General features: G+C 37.3%; 1 protein-coding gene across 8 annotated transcripts in view; it reads left to right on the top strand.

Moving 5' to 3' along the window:
* Positions 1-18,437, top strand: part of KCNIP4 (potassium voltage-gated channel interacting protein 4) — a 1,168,224-nt gene that overhangs the window by 1,008,014 nt on the left and 141,773 nt on the right. For 2 of the 8 annotated variants that reach the window (XM_003898535.4, XM_031664098.1), the window contains exon 2: positions 8,799-8,900. The exons of the other annotated variants lie outside the window; for them this stretch is intronic. In XM_003898535.4, the coding sequence (XP_003898584.3) occupies positions 8,799-8,900 (102 nt within the window). The remainder of the gene's footprint in view (positions 1-8,798; positions 8,901-18,437) is intronic. 8 annotated transcript variants of the gene reach the window in all.

Here is an 18,437-nt window from a genome sequence, read left to right on the forward strand (position 1 = left end):
GACCATTTACATACACCACTACTGAGGTCTGCATGAGCAGAAAAATGGAGCAATCGAGATGACGATGGGCTGATGTATTTTCAGTAACGTCAGGCGTTGTAAGATAAAGCCTTTCCAATTGGTGAAAACAAATGCATTTTCATGTAGTTTGAGCACATATTTACACACTTACTTTTTATTCTCTTTTTGTATTGCTTCATTTTATCATCTTTGAAGTACTAGTATACTAGTAGTTTGGTTTGACTTCTAGATGCCGAGATATGGGAGTTGATTTAAGTTTGAATGATCTTTGAGCTCAGTGGTTTATGTAGCCAACTAGTTTAAGATATTAATCTGCCCATTGTAGGTAGCAATAAACATTAACTTTAAATTAAAGTGGTATGGATCACTCACAAATATATATTAGTACCTAATATATGTAATACACTGTGTTGTTGTTAATAATCGAAATAGGAGAAGACACCTTTTCATCTTATGTAGGTATTTTTGCACAAAATATCTCCAATGCAACCTTCCCTGGCCACCATATTTAAAAATACGTCTTTCCCCATCGTATTTCTTACCCGTATCCACCAACAGAAGTCTCTAGGCCTTATCCCTGCTTTCTATCTGACATGCTTGATAATTTGCTATTTATTTTGTTATTTTTTCCTTCCTAACCATAGTGTAAGGTTTGCTAAAATAGAAATTTTTTGGCTGGCTCATTCAGTACATTATTGCCAGCATCTGAGATAGTTCCTAGCACATAGTTAGCACTCAACAAATGCTTTAAAATGAGTTAATTCATTAACAAACAGAATCCTCCCCTCAAGGAATTCAGGATTTAGTGACAGAAACTGACAAATAAATTCTGCAGTGTCATAGATATTATAATAGATGTGGATGGTTAGATTCTGGACAGCAGGGATTTTTTTTCTATGTAACCACTGTATATTTATAGTTCTACAAAGAACATCATTTATAATGCTTATAATATATATGTTATAAAGAATGCTTTTTGGACAAATAAATATTTATGAGATGAAAAGTAATTAATTTTTCATCTCTTTTTGTATTGCTTTGTTTTATGGTCTTTAAAGTGTTATGTTAGTATACTAGTAGTTTGGTTTGACTTCTAGATGAAGAGATACAGGAGTTGACTTAATTTTGTTTTGTTTTGTTTTTTTTTTGAACTTCCAGTTTTTATTTTTTAAACATCATTTAACAAGAAAAACATTCAACCAAATTAAAACGAATTAGGTTGGATTCATTTACAATAAAATAATCAACTTAAAATATCAGCCCTTCCATTTAGGACCAAGGAGGCCAATAGTTCCTATTTAAATAGCAGAATTGCACAATTATTTTTACCTATATTTGATGGCACAAAAAAATAAAATTCTTATAACTTCCACAGACACCCTCCCCGCCCTCCAGAGTAGAGTTCATACAATTGCATCTAAGGTCAGTACTCAGGCTTTTGAAAATCATCTTACATTTTGAAATATAATACAACTACTCTGGTAACAAGAATACTTTTAAAACAATTCTTATAGAAAACAATTCTTATAGAAAACAAATACCTTAGATAATTGTGTGGTGCATTAGACTGCTCAAAGAAACAGCAAAGATGAAAAATAATGTGCAAGAATTATAGTCCCTTGTTTGTAGAAACCATCCAAATAAAATATTTTCCCTAATTTTCCTTGCTTCTTATAATTGATTAGCAGAGATGAATTACAAGAAGCAGAATGCACCATTTTTTGGTTCTTGGTTGTAGCTGCCAGCTTAGGAGTTCATGACTATAAATATAAAGCAAATATGATTATACTCGCAAGTTCTGGAAGGGGAAAAACGCGGATATCTCTAAAGTGTTTCTCTATCTTTGCTTTCAAGTCATGACAAAAAAAATTCACAGCAATTTAAAGGATGCTGAAAGACTAAACACGAGCCCACTAAAATAGAGATTAATTTTACCTATTACACTCCTATAATAAAAATTGTAATAAGTATGATATTGTATTAAGTAACATTCTATAGCAAGCTGTGGGAGCAAATACAGCATTTAACAGATGCATTTACAAACCAGGCACGGTAGCCTTTAGACAGAACATCTTATTTTCACACTCTTGAACATGTAACCTTTAAAAAAAACCAAAAGGAATATGTAATTTATGACAGCTAGCCAGGCACTTAATTTGGGGAAAGAGAAAGATTTTGAGGTAAACTAGAATTATTTTGACTTAATTTTGAATCCTCTCATTAGGCTCAGTGGTTTATGTAGCCAATTAATTTAAGATACGAATCATTGTAGGTGGCAATAAATATTAACTTAATAAATTAATAAAAACAAAGAGTGTTTAGTCTCTGTGAGGGTAAATGTCCTACCTACTAAGGCAGTTTGGAGATTGATTCACCTTCACCATCAATTTTCTTTTAGTGTGATTGGCTGGGGAATTCAGTCCCACCCCCTCATTCTGTCAGTGTCATCCTGAGTAGAGTGCCTTCACACACAGCTATCTATTTAGGGGATCTCTTCACACACCGTGAGGAAGCATAGATGTAAATTCTAAATGCATCTGCTAATTATAAGTAGCAAATCTGCACATACTGAGACAGTCATATAAGATATATAGTCTGATTTCATTCTTTCAGTAGATAGTGATTGAACGTTTTATATAGTAAGCACTGTGTAACATACTGGGAATTCAGTAATGAATAAAAAAATACAATTTCTGATTTAATTACATGGTGGGGTATACATTTACTATCTTATGCATTTTCTGCTCATCTCATCTACTTTTTGCCCCTCTGTTCCTCTGCCCTGGCTTTCTTTTAAATTAATTAAATATTTTATGTATTCCATTTTAATTCCTCTACTGGAGTTTTGACTCTACCTTCTTATATTATTTTTTACTGTTTCCCTTGTATCTAGAGATTTCAGCATATCTCCTTCATTTATTATAGACTATTTTGAGTTCCTATGGTACCACTTCATGTAAAATGTAAGCATCGTGCATTAAAATTCCATTGATCATCCCCCAATCTTCATGTTATTGTCAGAAATTTTACATCTACAAATGTAATAAACTCCACAATACTTTTTTGCTGTTTTACACAAAGAAAGTAGGAAAGGAAAACAGGACAATATATTTATTCACATATTTTCAATTTCCTGTGCTCTCTAGTTCTACCTGTACAGTCAAGTTTCCATATTATGCCATTTAACCCCGGCCTGAGGATATTCCTTTAGCATTTCTTGGAATGCAAGGCTTTTAGCTATGAATTATCACAGGTTTATTTTATCTAAAAATATCTTTATTTCAACTTCATTCTCAAAAACATACATAAAATTCTGGGTTGATAGTCTCTGTATTCCACTGAGAACTTTAAGGATTCTATTCCACTGTCTTCTGGTGTTTTTGATGAAAAATTATTCTTACATTATATAACCCCTGTATGTATGGGTCCTTTTCTCTTTTCTTTTTAAAGCCTTTTTTCATTTTTGATTTTCAGCATTTTGCCTACAGCTATGTGTGATTCTTCTTTTATTTATCTTCCTTTGGTTCAACAGGTTTCATTTGTGTTTTAAAACGTATGTGGAATATTTTGGTCATTATTGCTTCAAAATTTTATCTCACCTGTCATTATGTTCTTTATACCTATGTTGGACTTCTTGATATGATGCACAGATGAGTAAAGATCTCTCTATTTTTAAATCTTTTTCTATTATTCAGATTTCTTCCTTTTCATCTCTATTCAAGCTCATAATCCTTTCTTCAGTAGTTCTCAGTCTGCTGTTAAGTCCATCTAATGAAGTTTTCCTTTGAGAATTTTCTCTTTTTTTATGGAATTTTCATTTAGTTCCCTTTTGTAGTTTAATTTCTCTTCTGAATGTTTTTATTTCTCTACTTATTATAATTATCTTTAATATCATTTCTTACAAATTACAACATCTGTGCTATCTAATGTCTGTTTTTATTGACTCCTCTTTTTTCCTGATTATGAGTCACATTTGTTCTGCTTTCTCACATGTCTAGTAATTTTTTTTATAGTTCAAGAGATGTTATTAGGATACATCGTAAGGAGTTTGGATCATGTTGCCTTCCTTTAAAATACATTGAATATTGTTTAGAAGCATTCCACAGTTCGGCAGCTCTTTTTGGTCTTTCTAGCTTTAGGCCTATTCTTTGATAGGATTGGTCAACTTTAGTGATTAGTTCAGTGATACACTGTGGCCCTTACTCTAGGAAATTATCCTTACTCCCAAAATGGTTTTTCTGAGTTCTCAGGGCAATGCCAGCGGTGCTCAGTGATTGTTTTTTTGGAAGGGTGGTAGGGCTAGAACTCCAACACCTTGCAGCATTCCAGCTCTACAATGCTTGTGTTATTTCATTCCATTCTCAGGCCTGCCTGCTAAGCATTATAAAGCCTTACCCTGAGCATGCATATCCCAGCCCTTAGTCAATAACCCACATTTAATTCCACACAAATTTCCCCCCTACCAGCTACCCACAGAATACACACACACATACATCAATTCTCTCTTTGCCCTGGTGTACAAATTCCAGCCACTTCAGGAGCCTGGAACTCTAATCTCTGCCACTTCAGCTCAGTGACTATGAGCTCCACCTCCCTGAACTCTGGAAGGAACATGTCATGAGGCAGGGAGAGCCTGGGCGTTTGTGAAGCACATGTCTGGGGTTTTTCTTCTCTCAAGCATCACTGTTCTACATTGCTTATTGTTCGATTCTTGGAAAGAGTTGCCTCATGTAGCTTGTCCAGTTAAATGTTTCCTTACAGTGGTATAGAATATCCAATAACAGTGTGGCGATTCCTCAAGGATCTAGAACTAGAAATACCATTTGACCCAGCCATCCCATTACTGGGTATATATCCAAAGGATTATAAAGCATGCTGCTATAAAGACACATGCACACGTATGTTTATTGCGGCACTGTTCACAATAGCAAAGACTTGGAATCAACCCAAATATCCATCAGTGACAGATTGGATTAAGAAAATGTGGCACATATACACCATGGAATACTATGCAGCCATAAAAAAAGGATGAGTTCATGTCCTTTGTAGGGACATGGATGCAGCTGGAAACCATCATTCTCAGCAAACTATCGCAAGAACAGAAAACCAAACACCGCATGTTCTCACTCATAGGTAGGAATTGAACAATGAGATCACTTGGACACACGAAGGGGAACATCACACACCGGGGCCTATTGTTGGAGGGGGGAGCGGGGAGGGATAGCATTAGGAGATATACCTAATGTTAATGACGAGTTAATGGGTGCAGCACACCAACATGGCACATGTATACATATGTAACAAACCTGCACGTTGTGCACATGTACCCTAGAACTTTAAGTATAATAATAATAAAAGAAGAATATCCAATAACATTTATTCTGTAAAGGCTAGAAGTAGACATCTTCCATCTTCCATTTCAGTAGAGAAGACATGTTAAATATGTAATTATATCATGAATTGTTTTCATTATACTTGCTATGAAGGAGAAACATAGAAAACTATGGGCATCTATAGTAACTGTTCATAATCTAGTTTGGTTTACCCTATAAGGTTTCCCTCAAAAGTTATCATTGAACTGAAATCTCAGGGATGAACAGGCATTAACTAGATGAAGAGAAAGTAAAGTAAAAGTTTAGATACAGATAACAGCATGTGAAAAGGAACCAAGACAGTCGGAAATATGGTATACTCAAATAAGTGAAACAAAATGAGCATCTAATATTTGTTTGGATTGCATTATGTGGCTGTCACTGTGCTAAATGCTTTATATATTATTTCATCTGATCCTAACTTTTTGAAGTTGATAGTGTAACCTGCCCATTGGGTTCATTTTGCCTGTTGCCCAGATAGAGCTAATTTATGAAGACAAGTAAATTGCAATAAAAAGTTTAATTCATACCGAGCTGGCTGAGCCAGAGACCCAGAGTTTTATAATTCCTCAAATCAGCCTCCTTGACAATTCAGAGGCTAGGGTGTTTCAAGGATAGTTGATGGGTAATGGAAAGGGTGCTGCTGACTGGTTGGGAATGCAATCCTAGGGGTGTGGAAAATGGTCCTCATTCTGAGTTGGCCTCTGGGTGGGGTTACAGGACTGGTTGGCAGGTCTGGGTGAAGCCATTCATTGTCAGAAATGCAAAAACTTGAAAAGACATCTCAAAAAGCCAATCTTAGATTCTACAATAGTGATGTTATCTGCAAGAGTAATTGGGGAAGTTATGAATCTCATGACCTCAAGAATAACGGCTGGTAATAGCTTATGGCTACACCTTAGCAGAATTCAGGCTCCTCTCATCCTCCTAACCTGGTGGTTTTTCATTAACTTTACAAAGGCAGTTTAGTTTTGGGGAAGGGCTATTATCATTTAAACTATAAGCTAAATTTCTCCCAAAGTTAGCTTGGGAAGCAGGAGAGGGAGGAGGTCTTTCTTCTCTTAGGCAAGTTGGAGACACAAGAGGGAAAGTTGGCCAGAGAAAAGTGTGTTTGAACCGAGTTTTAAAGGCCTCATGGGGCTGGGCGCAGTAGCTCACGCCCGTAATCCTGGCACTTTGGCAGGCCAAGGTGGGTGGATCACTTGAGGTCAGGAGTTTGAAACCAGCCTGTCTCTAGTAAAAATGCAAACATTAGCCAGTCATGGTGGCATGCACCTGTAATCCCAGCTACTCACGAGGCTGAGGCAAGAGAATTGCTTGAACCTGGAGGTTGCAGTGAACTGAGATCGTGCCACTGCACTCCGGCCTGGGCAACAGAGTGAGACTGTGTTTCAAAAAAAAAAAAAAAAAAGACTGCACAGAAGTTGAGAATTGGTGAACAGCTGACAAGACTGAGGGAACAGCACATACCCTGGCACGGAGGTTTGAAATGGCATAAAGGGGAGGGGCAGAAAGCCTGTGTGGGGAGCTAAAGTAAGACCCTCATGTCCTAGAGGAGTTTATAAAGGAGAGGGTAGTTAGATGGCTGCATCCTTCCAGAAATGGAAAACAGAAGCAAAATATAGGGTGTGTTTTATGTAAACCAGATTTATTTTACAAGTTTAAAAGAAGGGGAACATCACACTGAGGGGCCTGTCGGGGTGGGGTTCAAGGGGAGGGAGATATTAAGGACGTTTATAACATTTTTGTCACCTGACTCTACACACACATGTGGAGCTTAAAACCTAGATGATGGCTTGATAGGTGCAGCAAACCACCATGGCACATGTATGCCTATGTAACAAACCTGCACGTTCTGCACATGTATCCCAGAACTTAAAGGAAAATTAAAAGAAAGCTTACTTAGATATTAATCTAGGAAATGAATCAAGTCTTCTTTAGACATCCAAAGTGAATTTATTTTACTCATTTGCCAGACATTTATTGACCTTCTGTTACGTGCCAGACCCTCAACCAGCGGTTGAACAAGACATTTCATACCACATAGGTGTTAAGACCAGAGGAGGGCCTGCTTTGTGAGTTCTAGCAAGAAGGATGGTGTGGCCAATAGTGGATGGCCCAGAAAACAGGGAGAGTGGCTGCAAATGCTGTCAGAGACTCAGGCAGGGCCAGATCATACTTGGCATCCTTGATAGAAAAACAACATGATGCTTTTAGAGGGCTTTTAATCAGAGGAATGATCTTATTTAAATTGTGTATTTACTACTTCATTTTGTCACCCCACTCTACACACACACAAGAGTTTTAGCCCGTGGACACTGTTGGTGGGTGCAACAGCCCCAAAGGAAACTAAATCAGTAGGCTTGTGGTCAGGACTTTTTTATAATTCCAAGATAAGAATTAGAAAAGGAACAACTCATACATTTGCCAGATTCATGTTATAAAGATGGTAGAACCTCGATTTAAATTGGTTTCTGTGCTGATGCTTTATATCTGACACCTTCCATGCTGATCCGGGGGAAGCTAGTTACCTACTAACATGACATCCAACCGTCTGAGACCTCAGGGTGGGTAAATTGATGCTAACTTGGATAGTTGGCTCCTGACATCAAAAGTTGTTTCAGCAGTTTGCAAGCTCACCCTTCCAGGCGCTTTTGATTTCTCTTGAGTCCTCTCCAGGTATCTGCTGTCACACATACTGCTCTGTCTATTTCTCGGTTAATGTTTGACAAGCTTGCCTTGCTTCTTCCAGAATTACTCTGTTTGAAAAAATTCCATTCATTAGTGTCTACATGTAAAAAATGGGAAAGATTGTCCCATCTCTGGCCATATCACTATATGCTAATGAAGCTGCATATTAAGGACATTTGTTTTCTCATTTTCAGGAAGGCAAAGGTACTAACAGGTGACTGTGGTGTGAATGACTGATGTGAAGTGTCTATCTCTGCTATAATCAAAGATGGGGAGCAATAACAGAAAATTGTCATGTGGGCCCTTAGTGCTGGTTTGAATATTGAAATTTCAGTCCAGTTAACTCTTCTAGTGATACTTGTTTTATCCCTGATCTAAGGGCCAAAAAAACAAAACAAAACAAAAAAAATCACCAGATTTTTTTTTTGGTGGGTTTTTTTAATCTTTTGCCATTCAATAGATATCTTTTGCAATTCTGCTTTCACTTGTTCATCATTATCTTCAAAACAATATTTAGAAATAAAAACAAAACTAAATGAGAAGAAAACAAACTTTCTTTTTATTTCCTTCCGGGGTCCCAACCCACTGCCTGTGATTGCCTGAGTGGATGGCTGCATCCCTGATCCTTCCTGCCTGGCTTCTCTGATAAACCCTGCAGCACATCCCGTTTCTTTCTGCAGACAGCATTAACAGAACTGATCCTGTATCTTCTAGGTTTCCTCTACGCTCAGAACAGCACCAAGCGCAGCATTAAAGAGCGGCTCATGAAGCTCTTGCCCTGCTCAGCTGCCAAAACATCGTCTCCTGCTATTCAAAGCAAGTTTGTTTTCTTGGTTTTTTTTTTCCTCTGAAATTCTTGTTTTGTTTCTTTAGGTCTGCATGCATTGCAGTTCTCTGCTTCTACAAAGAATCAATATATTATATTCTACAAAAGCAACTCTATTGATGCATTCGTGTCTACCTAAATACCCAGGAGAACATTTGGGCTATTAGGAGTCATTTTCCATCTGGCAGACTGACAGCACAGTCTTAGTGACAGGAGTCTGTCCTGCAAAACACTGGGACATTTTTGTTTGATGTGAGGGATGGGGACTAGACTCAAGTAACTGTAGGAATTCCTATTGCTTGCCTTGTTAGCAAAGCAGCTGGACACTTTAACCATATTACCTTGTACATTGTTTGACTCTCATCCACTGGGTCTATAATTTAGACGCTGCCAAAATTCAGAAATATCACTAGATTAGAAAAAATATTACAAAGGGTCAAACATTTAAATAATTGTGACTTTTCTTCTTTGCTCATTCTCTCCCTGTATCAGTCAAGATTCTGTAGAAAAACAGAACCAATACATACTCACATGCATACACATAAACATATACATATAATATACATACACACACATGCATATACACACATGTACATTTGCATATATGCAAACATATGTAAAGAGATTTATTTGAAGGAATTGGCTCACACCATTATGGGGGCTGGCATGTCTGAAATTCATAGAATATGCTGGCAGCTGGAAGCGCCGGAAGGATTTCTTCAGGAAGCCTCAACTGATTGGATGAGGCCCACCTACATTATTCAGGGTAATCTATGCTTAACTTAATGTCAACTGATTATAGATGTTAAGCACATTGACAAAATACCTTCACAGCAACACTTAGATTAGGGTTTGATTAAATAACTGTGTACTGTAGGCTAGCCAACTTGACAGGTAAGGCTAACCATCACATTCTCCATCTTCTCTTTCTCTCCAAATCTGTGGCATTCTTAAAGAGTAGAAAATAGAGGATATCTAAGGGAAGTCCTCAATTTATTTTATAAAGATGCCATATAACTTAGAATATACATTTACAAGTATTCTCTGTGTACAAACATTCTTTATACACAATTTTTTTCAAGCATCAAACAAGTCTTCGAATCAGAGAAGGTGGTATTCTTCACTAGTGAGAAAATGGAACATTAAAAATCTAGGTGGAATTCCCTAGGTATTGGGGCTATAACCCACATCTCTGCCTACTCTCTTTTTATAATGCTACAACATTTTGTAGGAACTCATGGATTCAATTAGTGATTTAAAAATATGAATGCCCTAAAATGTCATGGGTCTCCACAACACAAATGAGAAAATACGGAAAGAACCACAAACAACATGATACATTCAGTGAAAAGTGCCAGAATAGAATAGCAATTTGTGTCAATGGCACTGACCAAAGGTGATATATCATCATAAGATTTATTTAATTCACTTATTCGTTCAACAAATATTTATTATATGTCACTGCCTGCTTCTTGTGCTGGGAGATGGAGCAGTGAATAAAACAGATTAAAAACCAAACCAAAACAAAAAAAGCTCTTCTATCAGAGCTTACATTATATTCTGTGGGGAGAGGAGGCAGAACTAAATAACTTTTATTAGTAATAATCCCATGCACATACAAAAATTAAAATTATAGTTTAGATACATTGCCCTGATTTTTTTTTCTTTCATTGCACACACATGCACACCATCTCACAAATAAAACGTAACATCATCAGCAACCTGGAAGACCATAATCTAGAGAAATGCCAGAGCCCTAATCCTACGTGATATTGAAGCTGCAGGTGCTTTTATTGCCACTATTTGTCAGAGATTGTTGGTTATTAGAGCCATCGCTTTTCTCCTTTCAGGTTGGAATCGAAATTGCCAATTTATCAGATATTTGCTGAAAATATAGTCATTGGTACCATGTAGACAGGTAAAATGTAACTTTCAAATGGATCTCTGTATTCACATAGAGAAGCAGAAAATTGTCATGTCTTGCTAGCACTCTTTGTGCACCAGCGTCTGATAAAGCCATGCCCCCAAATAAATGTTCACGGAGGATACGATGCAATTTTCAACTAACTGTGAGGGAAAAGGATGTGTTGAGAGGAAAAAAAATAGAAAATAAAAAAAAAAAGATCAGAATGACTTTAAATACTAATGGGAATGTATAGAACCGGCTGATACTGAACCGACACTAGACTTAGCTCATGATTTGTGGACCCCATAAGACTCCTGCCTTCTCCTCTTCATCTTTTGCCTTCTCCTCCAGGGTTGGAAAGGTGAATGGTTTATTTATCATGTTTGCAAAAGTCTCTCATGTTCAGGACAGTCAATTTGAAAAGTACAAAGAAAGATAAGAGCCCACACACATGTGCACACCACACACACACAATCTGCTACCTTGAAGTAACTACAAATAACTAGTAATATCTTTTTTACTGTCAATGTATATGTACTGATGATATCATATCTATACCAAATTTTTATTATTCCATTTACATGGTATACTTTCATAAATATCAATCCTGCTATTAAAATTTTTTGTAAAATCATTTTTAATGGTAAGCATAATACTATATTCCATAGCGCTAGAATATTGTATTTGACCCCATTCTCTGGCTTTGGATATTTAAATTTTTCCCCTTTTTACCTCCCACTCTCAATATAAATAGCACTATGATAAATGATTCTGTGTAAATAGCTATGCTTTTAAAATTACTTTCCCCTAAATTTTGAATTATTGGATAAAAGAACTGATTTATCAGAATGTAAGCTTCCCAATGTATATTACAAAATTTTTCCACAAATTGGCCTTTCAAATGTTTTTCAGCAAAGCATACATATTTCTTCTTGAGTCCTTTTGTTATTTAGGCATAATACTCTTAATACTTGGAAACTTTATACCTTTTATAGTCATTTGTTAAAGACAGATTTAAACTATTAGTTCTGGTGTTTGTGCCTCAAATGAAAACATTAAAAGAAGCAGCATATGACAAAGATTTTCTACATGAAGAACCATAAACATTCTTAAATGTTTGAAAATTAAATGTATTTCTCATTTTTAAAATGTCAAAGGCAAAACTTAGAAGTCCCAAACTACCGTGTTGAACCACATACCTTGACTTTGATGTTTGAGAAGACTGTCAGACAAATATCAAAAAGCACTACTGTCTTGGAAAGGTACCAGGAATCAACACACATGACTTCAAAGACAGGAGGTGATGGATCTATGCCATAGCAAATGGCCTTCTCCCATCGAGCCACCTGACTGGTAGTTGAACAAGAGTAATAGATACGATCTAAAGAGAATTAATTTAGGCCTTAGAATGTCTTCCACCTGATACTAATATCGCACCAACCAGGGTAAGAAATTAGACAGGGATAGAGGCAGCAATACCTGGGCTTTGAACAAAGAATTGTCTTGTTCACATTTTTGGCCTATCCCACTGTCCCCTAGCCAGTCAATTGCCCACAGCTCTTTGAACCTTCATCCCAGGATGCAGATGAATGCACAGCCAGAGGTAGTATCCTAATCACTATCACTCTGTAGCACTCACTCTGAGCTTCTTACATCATTCATTGGCATCAAGAGCTGCCCAGTTGCTGAAGTTGGAATCTTCTCTCTGCTTAATGATCCCCCACCCACCATCTTAATGGCTACTAAACTCTGATCAGTGTACTCTTTGAATGTCTTTTAATTTCACTTCTCCTTTATGTCTGTTGTGCTACAGCTCTGAGCTAGCTCAGACTTTCATGATCTCTTCCAAGAGCTATTGAAAGAGGCAAAGGGGGCCATTGTGGGTTTTAGCATCATCCTGGCATGTGTCTGAATTCCTGTTGTGCTTCTTACTAAACAAAATGCCTGTTTATCACTGTAAACTTATTTATGTAAATTCTCTGCCTCTTAATTTCTTTATTTGGTCATTCATTCCACAATATTTTTAGAGACCTATTTTTAGGGCAGGCATGATACTAGACACTCACTTTCTAGTGAGGAGTGGAACACAGTTTACTACCTTCCTGGAGCTTGTGCGGCAAGAGGGAGAATAAACAAGAAAACAAAGGTAATCTTGGGACGTGATAAGTGTTATAGCAGAAGTAAACCTGTGGTGATATGATACAAAGGGAATATATGCAGGGGAGATATCTTGACTGGGTCAGAGAAAGCTTCATTGAGATGTCTTTTAAGTCCTTAGAATAAAAGGAAGCCAGTAATGTGAAGGTCTGGAGAGAGTGTTCTAGAAGGAGGAAAGGGACATGGTTTATCGGAGACAGACAAAGAAAGACGATTACGATTATCAGAGAATGGATTGTCATGGGAACTAAATAAGATAATCGATGCAAAGTATTTAGTATAGGAAATATCATGAGCATGAATCAATGACAAGGATGAACTCACTTGATGTTCCCGACCACCTTTTGAGGTAGGTACATAGAATGACTAAAAAAACTGAGGCACCAAGAAACAAAACAAATGCCCCAGTTGGCAGAGCTAGAATTCTGACTCCATAGCCTGCTGTCTTCATCACTTTAGCAGGCTGAGTGCACTGATGACCCCTGATATTGATTGAGGGAGCTCTTATAGGTCTGCAGTAGTAGTTGCTGTTTTTCCTAATGTAAATCTTCAAATTGGAAAAAAAAAAAAAAAAACAGAAAACATTAGATCTGGCCTTTTGCCTGCAGGAGGGTAGGTTTTACCCAATTCACAGTTGAGATAGCTGTGGCCTGAAAAGCTTGTAATGATTTGAGCAGCATCCCACACCTGAGAAATTGAATAAACAAAACCCTATACCCAAAAGAACCTTACTCCAGTGATACCGATACACTTACTGTCTGATTGCAAGATATGAGACCATCATACTCATAGAAGAAGACTTACTGAAAAAATTCAAGGAGAGGGAAAGACAATTTCACGTGCTTGGCACACAAGAAAGCCAATTGGACTAGATGGTTTCTAAAGAAATAGTCATCGCATTTTAAGTGATTTACAGAGTATTTTAACAATAGTAGTAATAATAATAGCCTACTATAAGGAATATAGGCTATTTTATATATGAGGAAACTGAGGACTAGAGAAGGGAGATTATTTGCTCAAAATCACAGAGCTTCTGAGAAAATCTGAAATGAGAAACTCAACTTCAAATCCAGTATTTTCCAACACTGAAATTCTACGATTCAATGTCAGTCAAGGTCCAGGAAGGAAACAAAAGGCATATTTAAATAGGGCAATGGGGGAGAGGTGAATGAAGGAACATTTTGAGAAGGTATGTGTAGGGTTTCTTGAGCCAATAAGGCTGTGAAACATTCAGTGTTAGCAAGAGCAAAAGTTATCATTTCTAGGTTGCTGGTTACCAGAAGCTGGAAAAAGCCATAGCTTTAGCTGTAACAATAAGATAGGGCTCTAGTCCTTGGATGAGAAATGCAGCTATTGTCAACTTACCAAAGAGTGAGCCCAAATAATAAGTACTATAACCTCTCTCTTGTCCTCTTCTCCAGTGGCCAAACCCAATGGGAAGCCAGAAGGGCAAGGAGTCCAGATAATATTGTCCTCAAAGGTCAGACTTCCAGAAGCACAGCAGCATTGAGAAAGAAGGAGGCTAAATGATGGAAGATATTTTCCAGAGTCTGTAGATCTTAGGAGTCAGGTGTTGTGATCTACAGGATCAGTGACAATTCTTAGAGTCAGTCACACTTAGCATCAGTCAGACTTAGAGTCACACTCCTCTTATAAGGTTTCTTCCCAGGCCGGGCATGGTGGCTCATGCCTATAATCCCAGTACTTTCGGAGGCCGAGGTGGACAGATCACGAGGTCAAGAGATCGAGACCATCCTGGCCAACAGGGTGAAAGCCTCTCGCTACTAAAAATACAAAAAAAAAAAATAGCTGGGCGTGGTGGTCCGCGCCTGCAGTCCCAGCTATTTGGAAGGCTGAGGCAGGAGAATCACTTGAACCCAGGGGGCAGAAGTTGCAGTGAGCCAAGATCACACCACTGCACTCCAGCCTGGTGACAGAGGGAGACTCGGTCTCGAAAAACAAAAAAAAAGATTGCTTCCCAATTCCAAGACATCTTGGAGGCTGGAGGCTGACAACTGGCTCATAAATGTACATTGATATTGAGTAGCTATTTATAGGATTAAGGAATTTAGCTCCTTTATGGATGACTTAGTGTCAAGAAATTCCTAGCTACTATATTTTATGTCAGCACAAACATTTTTTAAAGAAATAATAAATGCTGTCAAGTCTCTGGTTATGTCTCCTCATTGAATAACTCTGAGTAATTCACTTTATCTCTCTATGCCCCAGTTCTTTTACCAAAGAATAAAGCAGTCATGTTCCTTATTCATTCAATGGACATTATTTGACAAAAAGGTACTTACTAGATAATGGTCAGGAAAAAATACAAAAGATAAAACATTCGACACATGATTATCTGTGTATTTGTATGCGTTCACATTTTTATCTAAATTTGACTAGTAACAGCATCTACCCAGTACTATCTCAGTGCCCTCATTCAATCAAAATAATTGATTCACTAAATTAGAGCTTCATTCCAGGGGTTTTTGTTTTTGATTTGAGCAGAAATGGGAGCATTAATACGACAAGGTTATTGTGAGACTAGACCACTCATCAATAAGCCACCATCAGTACATTGCCTTGCAAAACTGCAAAACACAATTTCCTAACTGTGTTTCAGGTTTTTGGCATCAAATATAGCAAAACATTTCAGTGTGTTTTGTTTTTCCTGGTAGCACACTGATCATAGAAATTTTTAGATGCTTCTGTTGGCAGAGGAACCATCAGCATTTGGCTGTTGGAGGATTTGTTTGCAAAAAGCAACTTGAACGGCCAACATGATGACAATTAAAAATACAACAGTAACCTCCAGGATTTTGTTTTAATGTTTAACCTCTGACAGTTAATTAATCTCATGCTAACTCCTTGGTGAATTTAGCTAAAGGTTCTGACCTAGGCATGTTGTCAGGAAAATCTGTGGAAGAACAGAGGCACAACCCATGAATGTAAATTTAATATTCATGTATTTCTTAATAGAAAGCAAGGTTCATTCAATTTCATTAAGCCCTAAAAGTGTTATGTTCAAAATCTCAGATGTGATTTTTATTTATTTAACAAACATTTAGCACTTACTATGTGCCTGGTACAGTTTTAAGTGGCTTATACAGTGTAACTCATTATATCCTAAAAATAACTCTGTAAGATGGACACGATTATACCCATTTTACAGAATAGGAAACTGAGGCATGAGGGATTATTTAATTTGCCTGAATCACATCACCAGCAAGAGGTGTGGAAGTTGGGGTAGGGATTGAACACAGCAGTGGAGCTGCAGAGTCTCTATACTTTACCAGCTCTCTAGTTGCGTTCAACGTTCTGGTCAGTTTTACAACAAAATATGACTAGATCTTTTCCCACTTAACTGCTCAGTGTGGAACCCTCATACACAGCACATATTGTGCAGGAAGATGGTGGTAGCCCCTTGAATGAGTTTTTTTTCTTCTCTCTGGGCCTCTGACTATCCATGAGTAAGAAGTAGAGACTGTGCCCAAGTCTCTTTCCAGATCTAGCATTGCAGCAGCCATTGAGATGGCATTAATCATTCCTAGCTGTGAAAAATGGTGGAGGTTTCAAAGCTAACACAGATTTCCTTCTTTCATGGTATTTCACTGTCCATGAAAGGCAGAACATGGGAAACATTAGAAACTCCATTTCACCTAGCTGTAATACCAATTGGCCCTATCGTTTAGATATTGGCTATATGTTTTACCTATTAGAATATTTGTTTCTTACATGTGTATGGCCTTTTACAAGTTTTAAAATTCTTCCTTTTGAATATCTCATTTCATTTTAATAAAACTCCTGTGATAATGGCAGATTACAAGGGTTATAATCTTCATCTTCCAAACTAAAAAAGGAGAGATGAAGTGGCTTGCCCAAAGTCACATAGATATTTAGTGAAAAATGGAAAATTGTATTTTTTTTTTTTCCTGGTCCATTACATATCTACCAGAGGTCGTCATTAAATCATTCACAGGTTTTAGTATAGGAAAGGTAAAGGTAGGCGTGTCAGGACAGCTGTTTTCTGTTGACAGATTTAATGAATTTCACTTCAATATGGCAGACATTTATGGAGCACTATTTGAAAAGCAATAGTTTCGGGCACAGGGGAACACACACATACATCTGAAGACTAACATTGTACTGAAATAAACAGACACATATGTAGATCACTAAGACACAACGAATACAAGTAAAGTGCTGTGAATGCTGTGAGAGGCAAAACTAGAGAGCTATTAGAGTTAAAAAGTTGAACGTGATAACTCTGGGATTAGCCAATTTGCTTCAAATCCTCATTCTGTGACTGACTAGTTATAGAAACTTTATTTAAGCTACTTATCCCTTCTGGGCCTCAATTTCCTCATCCATAAGGTAGAAATGATAGTAAATAATCTGTAAGTTTGCTCAAAGGATTAATGAGCATGTAAAGTGTTTAGAATAGTTCCTGGCTAGTACGTGGTCAGTAAATGTTGACTGCTTTTGCTGTTATTCTCCTGCTGCTATGATGATCACAACTATTGTAGTGATATAGGTGAAATTCAATCTCACCTAGGTGCATTTCACAGAGAGTTAATATTTCAGCAAGGGCCTTTGGAGAAGAATTATTTCGTCAGAGGGAGAAAAAGGAGGAGCATTCTAGGTACTTCAAAAGACAAAGCTTAGACAGTCAGGAGGGGCAAGAAGTCTGAAAGAGAAGCAGCCAGCAAAGTGATCTGGGGCCAGATTTTGAAAACTGTCCTGGGCACTACGCTGCATTCACTCTGCAGAGAGGCAATGGGGATTTCAAGTGAGGTTTTTAAGTTGAGGAGTGATTTTTATCTTGTCTGGCATTTGGGGATGGCTAGTCAGCCAAGAGTAGAGGGAGCTAGATATGAGCCAAATTTTAGAAGGCATGATGTGAACTTGAAGTTAGAGAAAAGACTAGCAAAGGATCAAGAACAATAATTGAAGACAAGAGACAGACAGGGTGTCAAAACTAATAACCAAACTTAGTGGGAGACTGGTTTCTGAAACAATGAACCAACTGAAACTCAGAGTGGTAATATAACACCAAAAATAAGTCAGAAGACAAATTGTTGAGAGAGAAAGAGAAAGAAGACAAGAAAATTAGTTGGAAACTGCTTAAAATGTCTATGCAAGACAGTGTCAATAGCTAACACTTAAGCATAATGCTATTTTAAGCCTGAACAATTACACTTAATATTTACTGCAAGTCTATGAGGAAGGTACAATTATAATCTCCACTTAAAAGAGAAAAGTAAACAAGGAAATTAAATCACTCACCCAGCACCTAACAATTATGACACATCAAAGCAGGGATTTTACCTTCAACGATGTAATACCAAAGCTTAGTGTCTTTACCACTAGACTGTCCTAAACATGGCAATCATGGTGGAAGGGAGAGGATAAATTTGAAACACATGGTGGAATTGTGTGTAATTGGAAATATTGAAAAACAATTTGT

The sequence above is a fragment of the Papio anubis genome, chromosome 3 (assembly GCF_008728515.1).
Source record: "Papio anubis isolate 15944 chromosome 3, Panubis1.0, whole genome shotgun sequence".
In the NCBI taxonomy this organism is placed as follows: domain Eukaryota; kingdom Metazoa; phylum Chordata; class Mammalia; order Primates; family Cercopithecidae; genus Papio; species Papio anubis.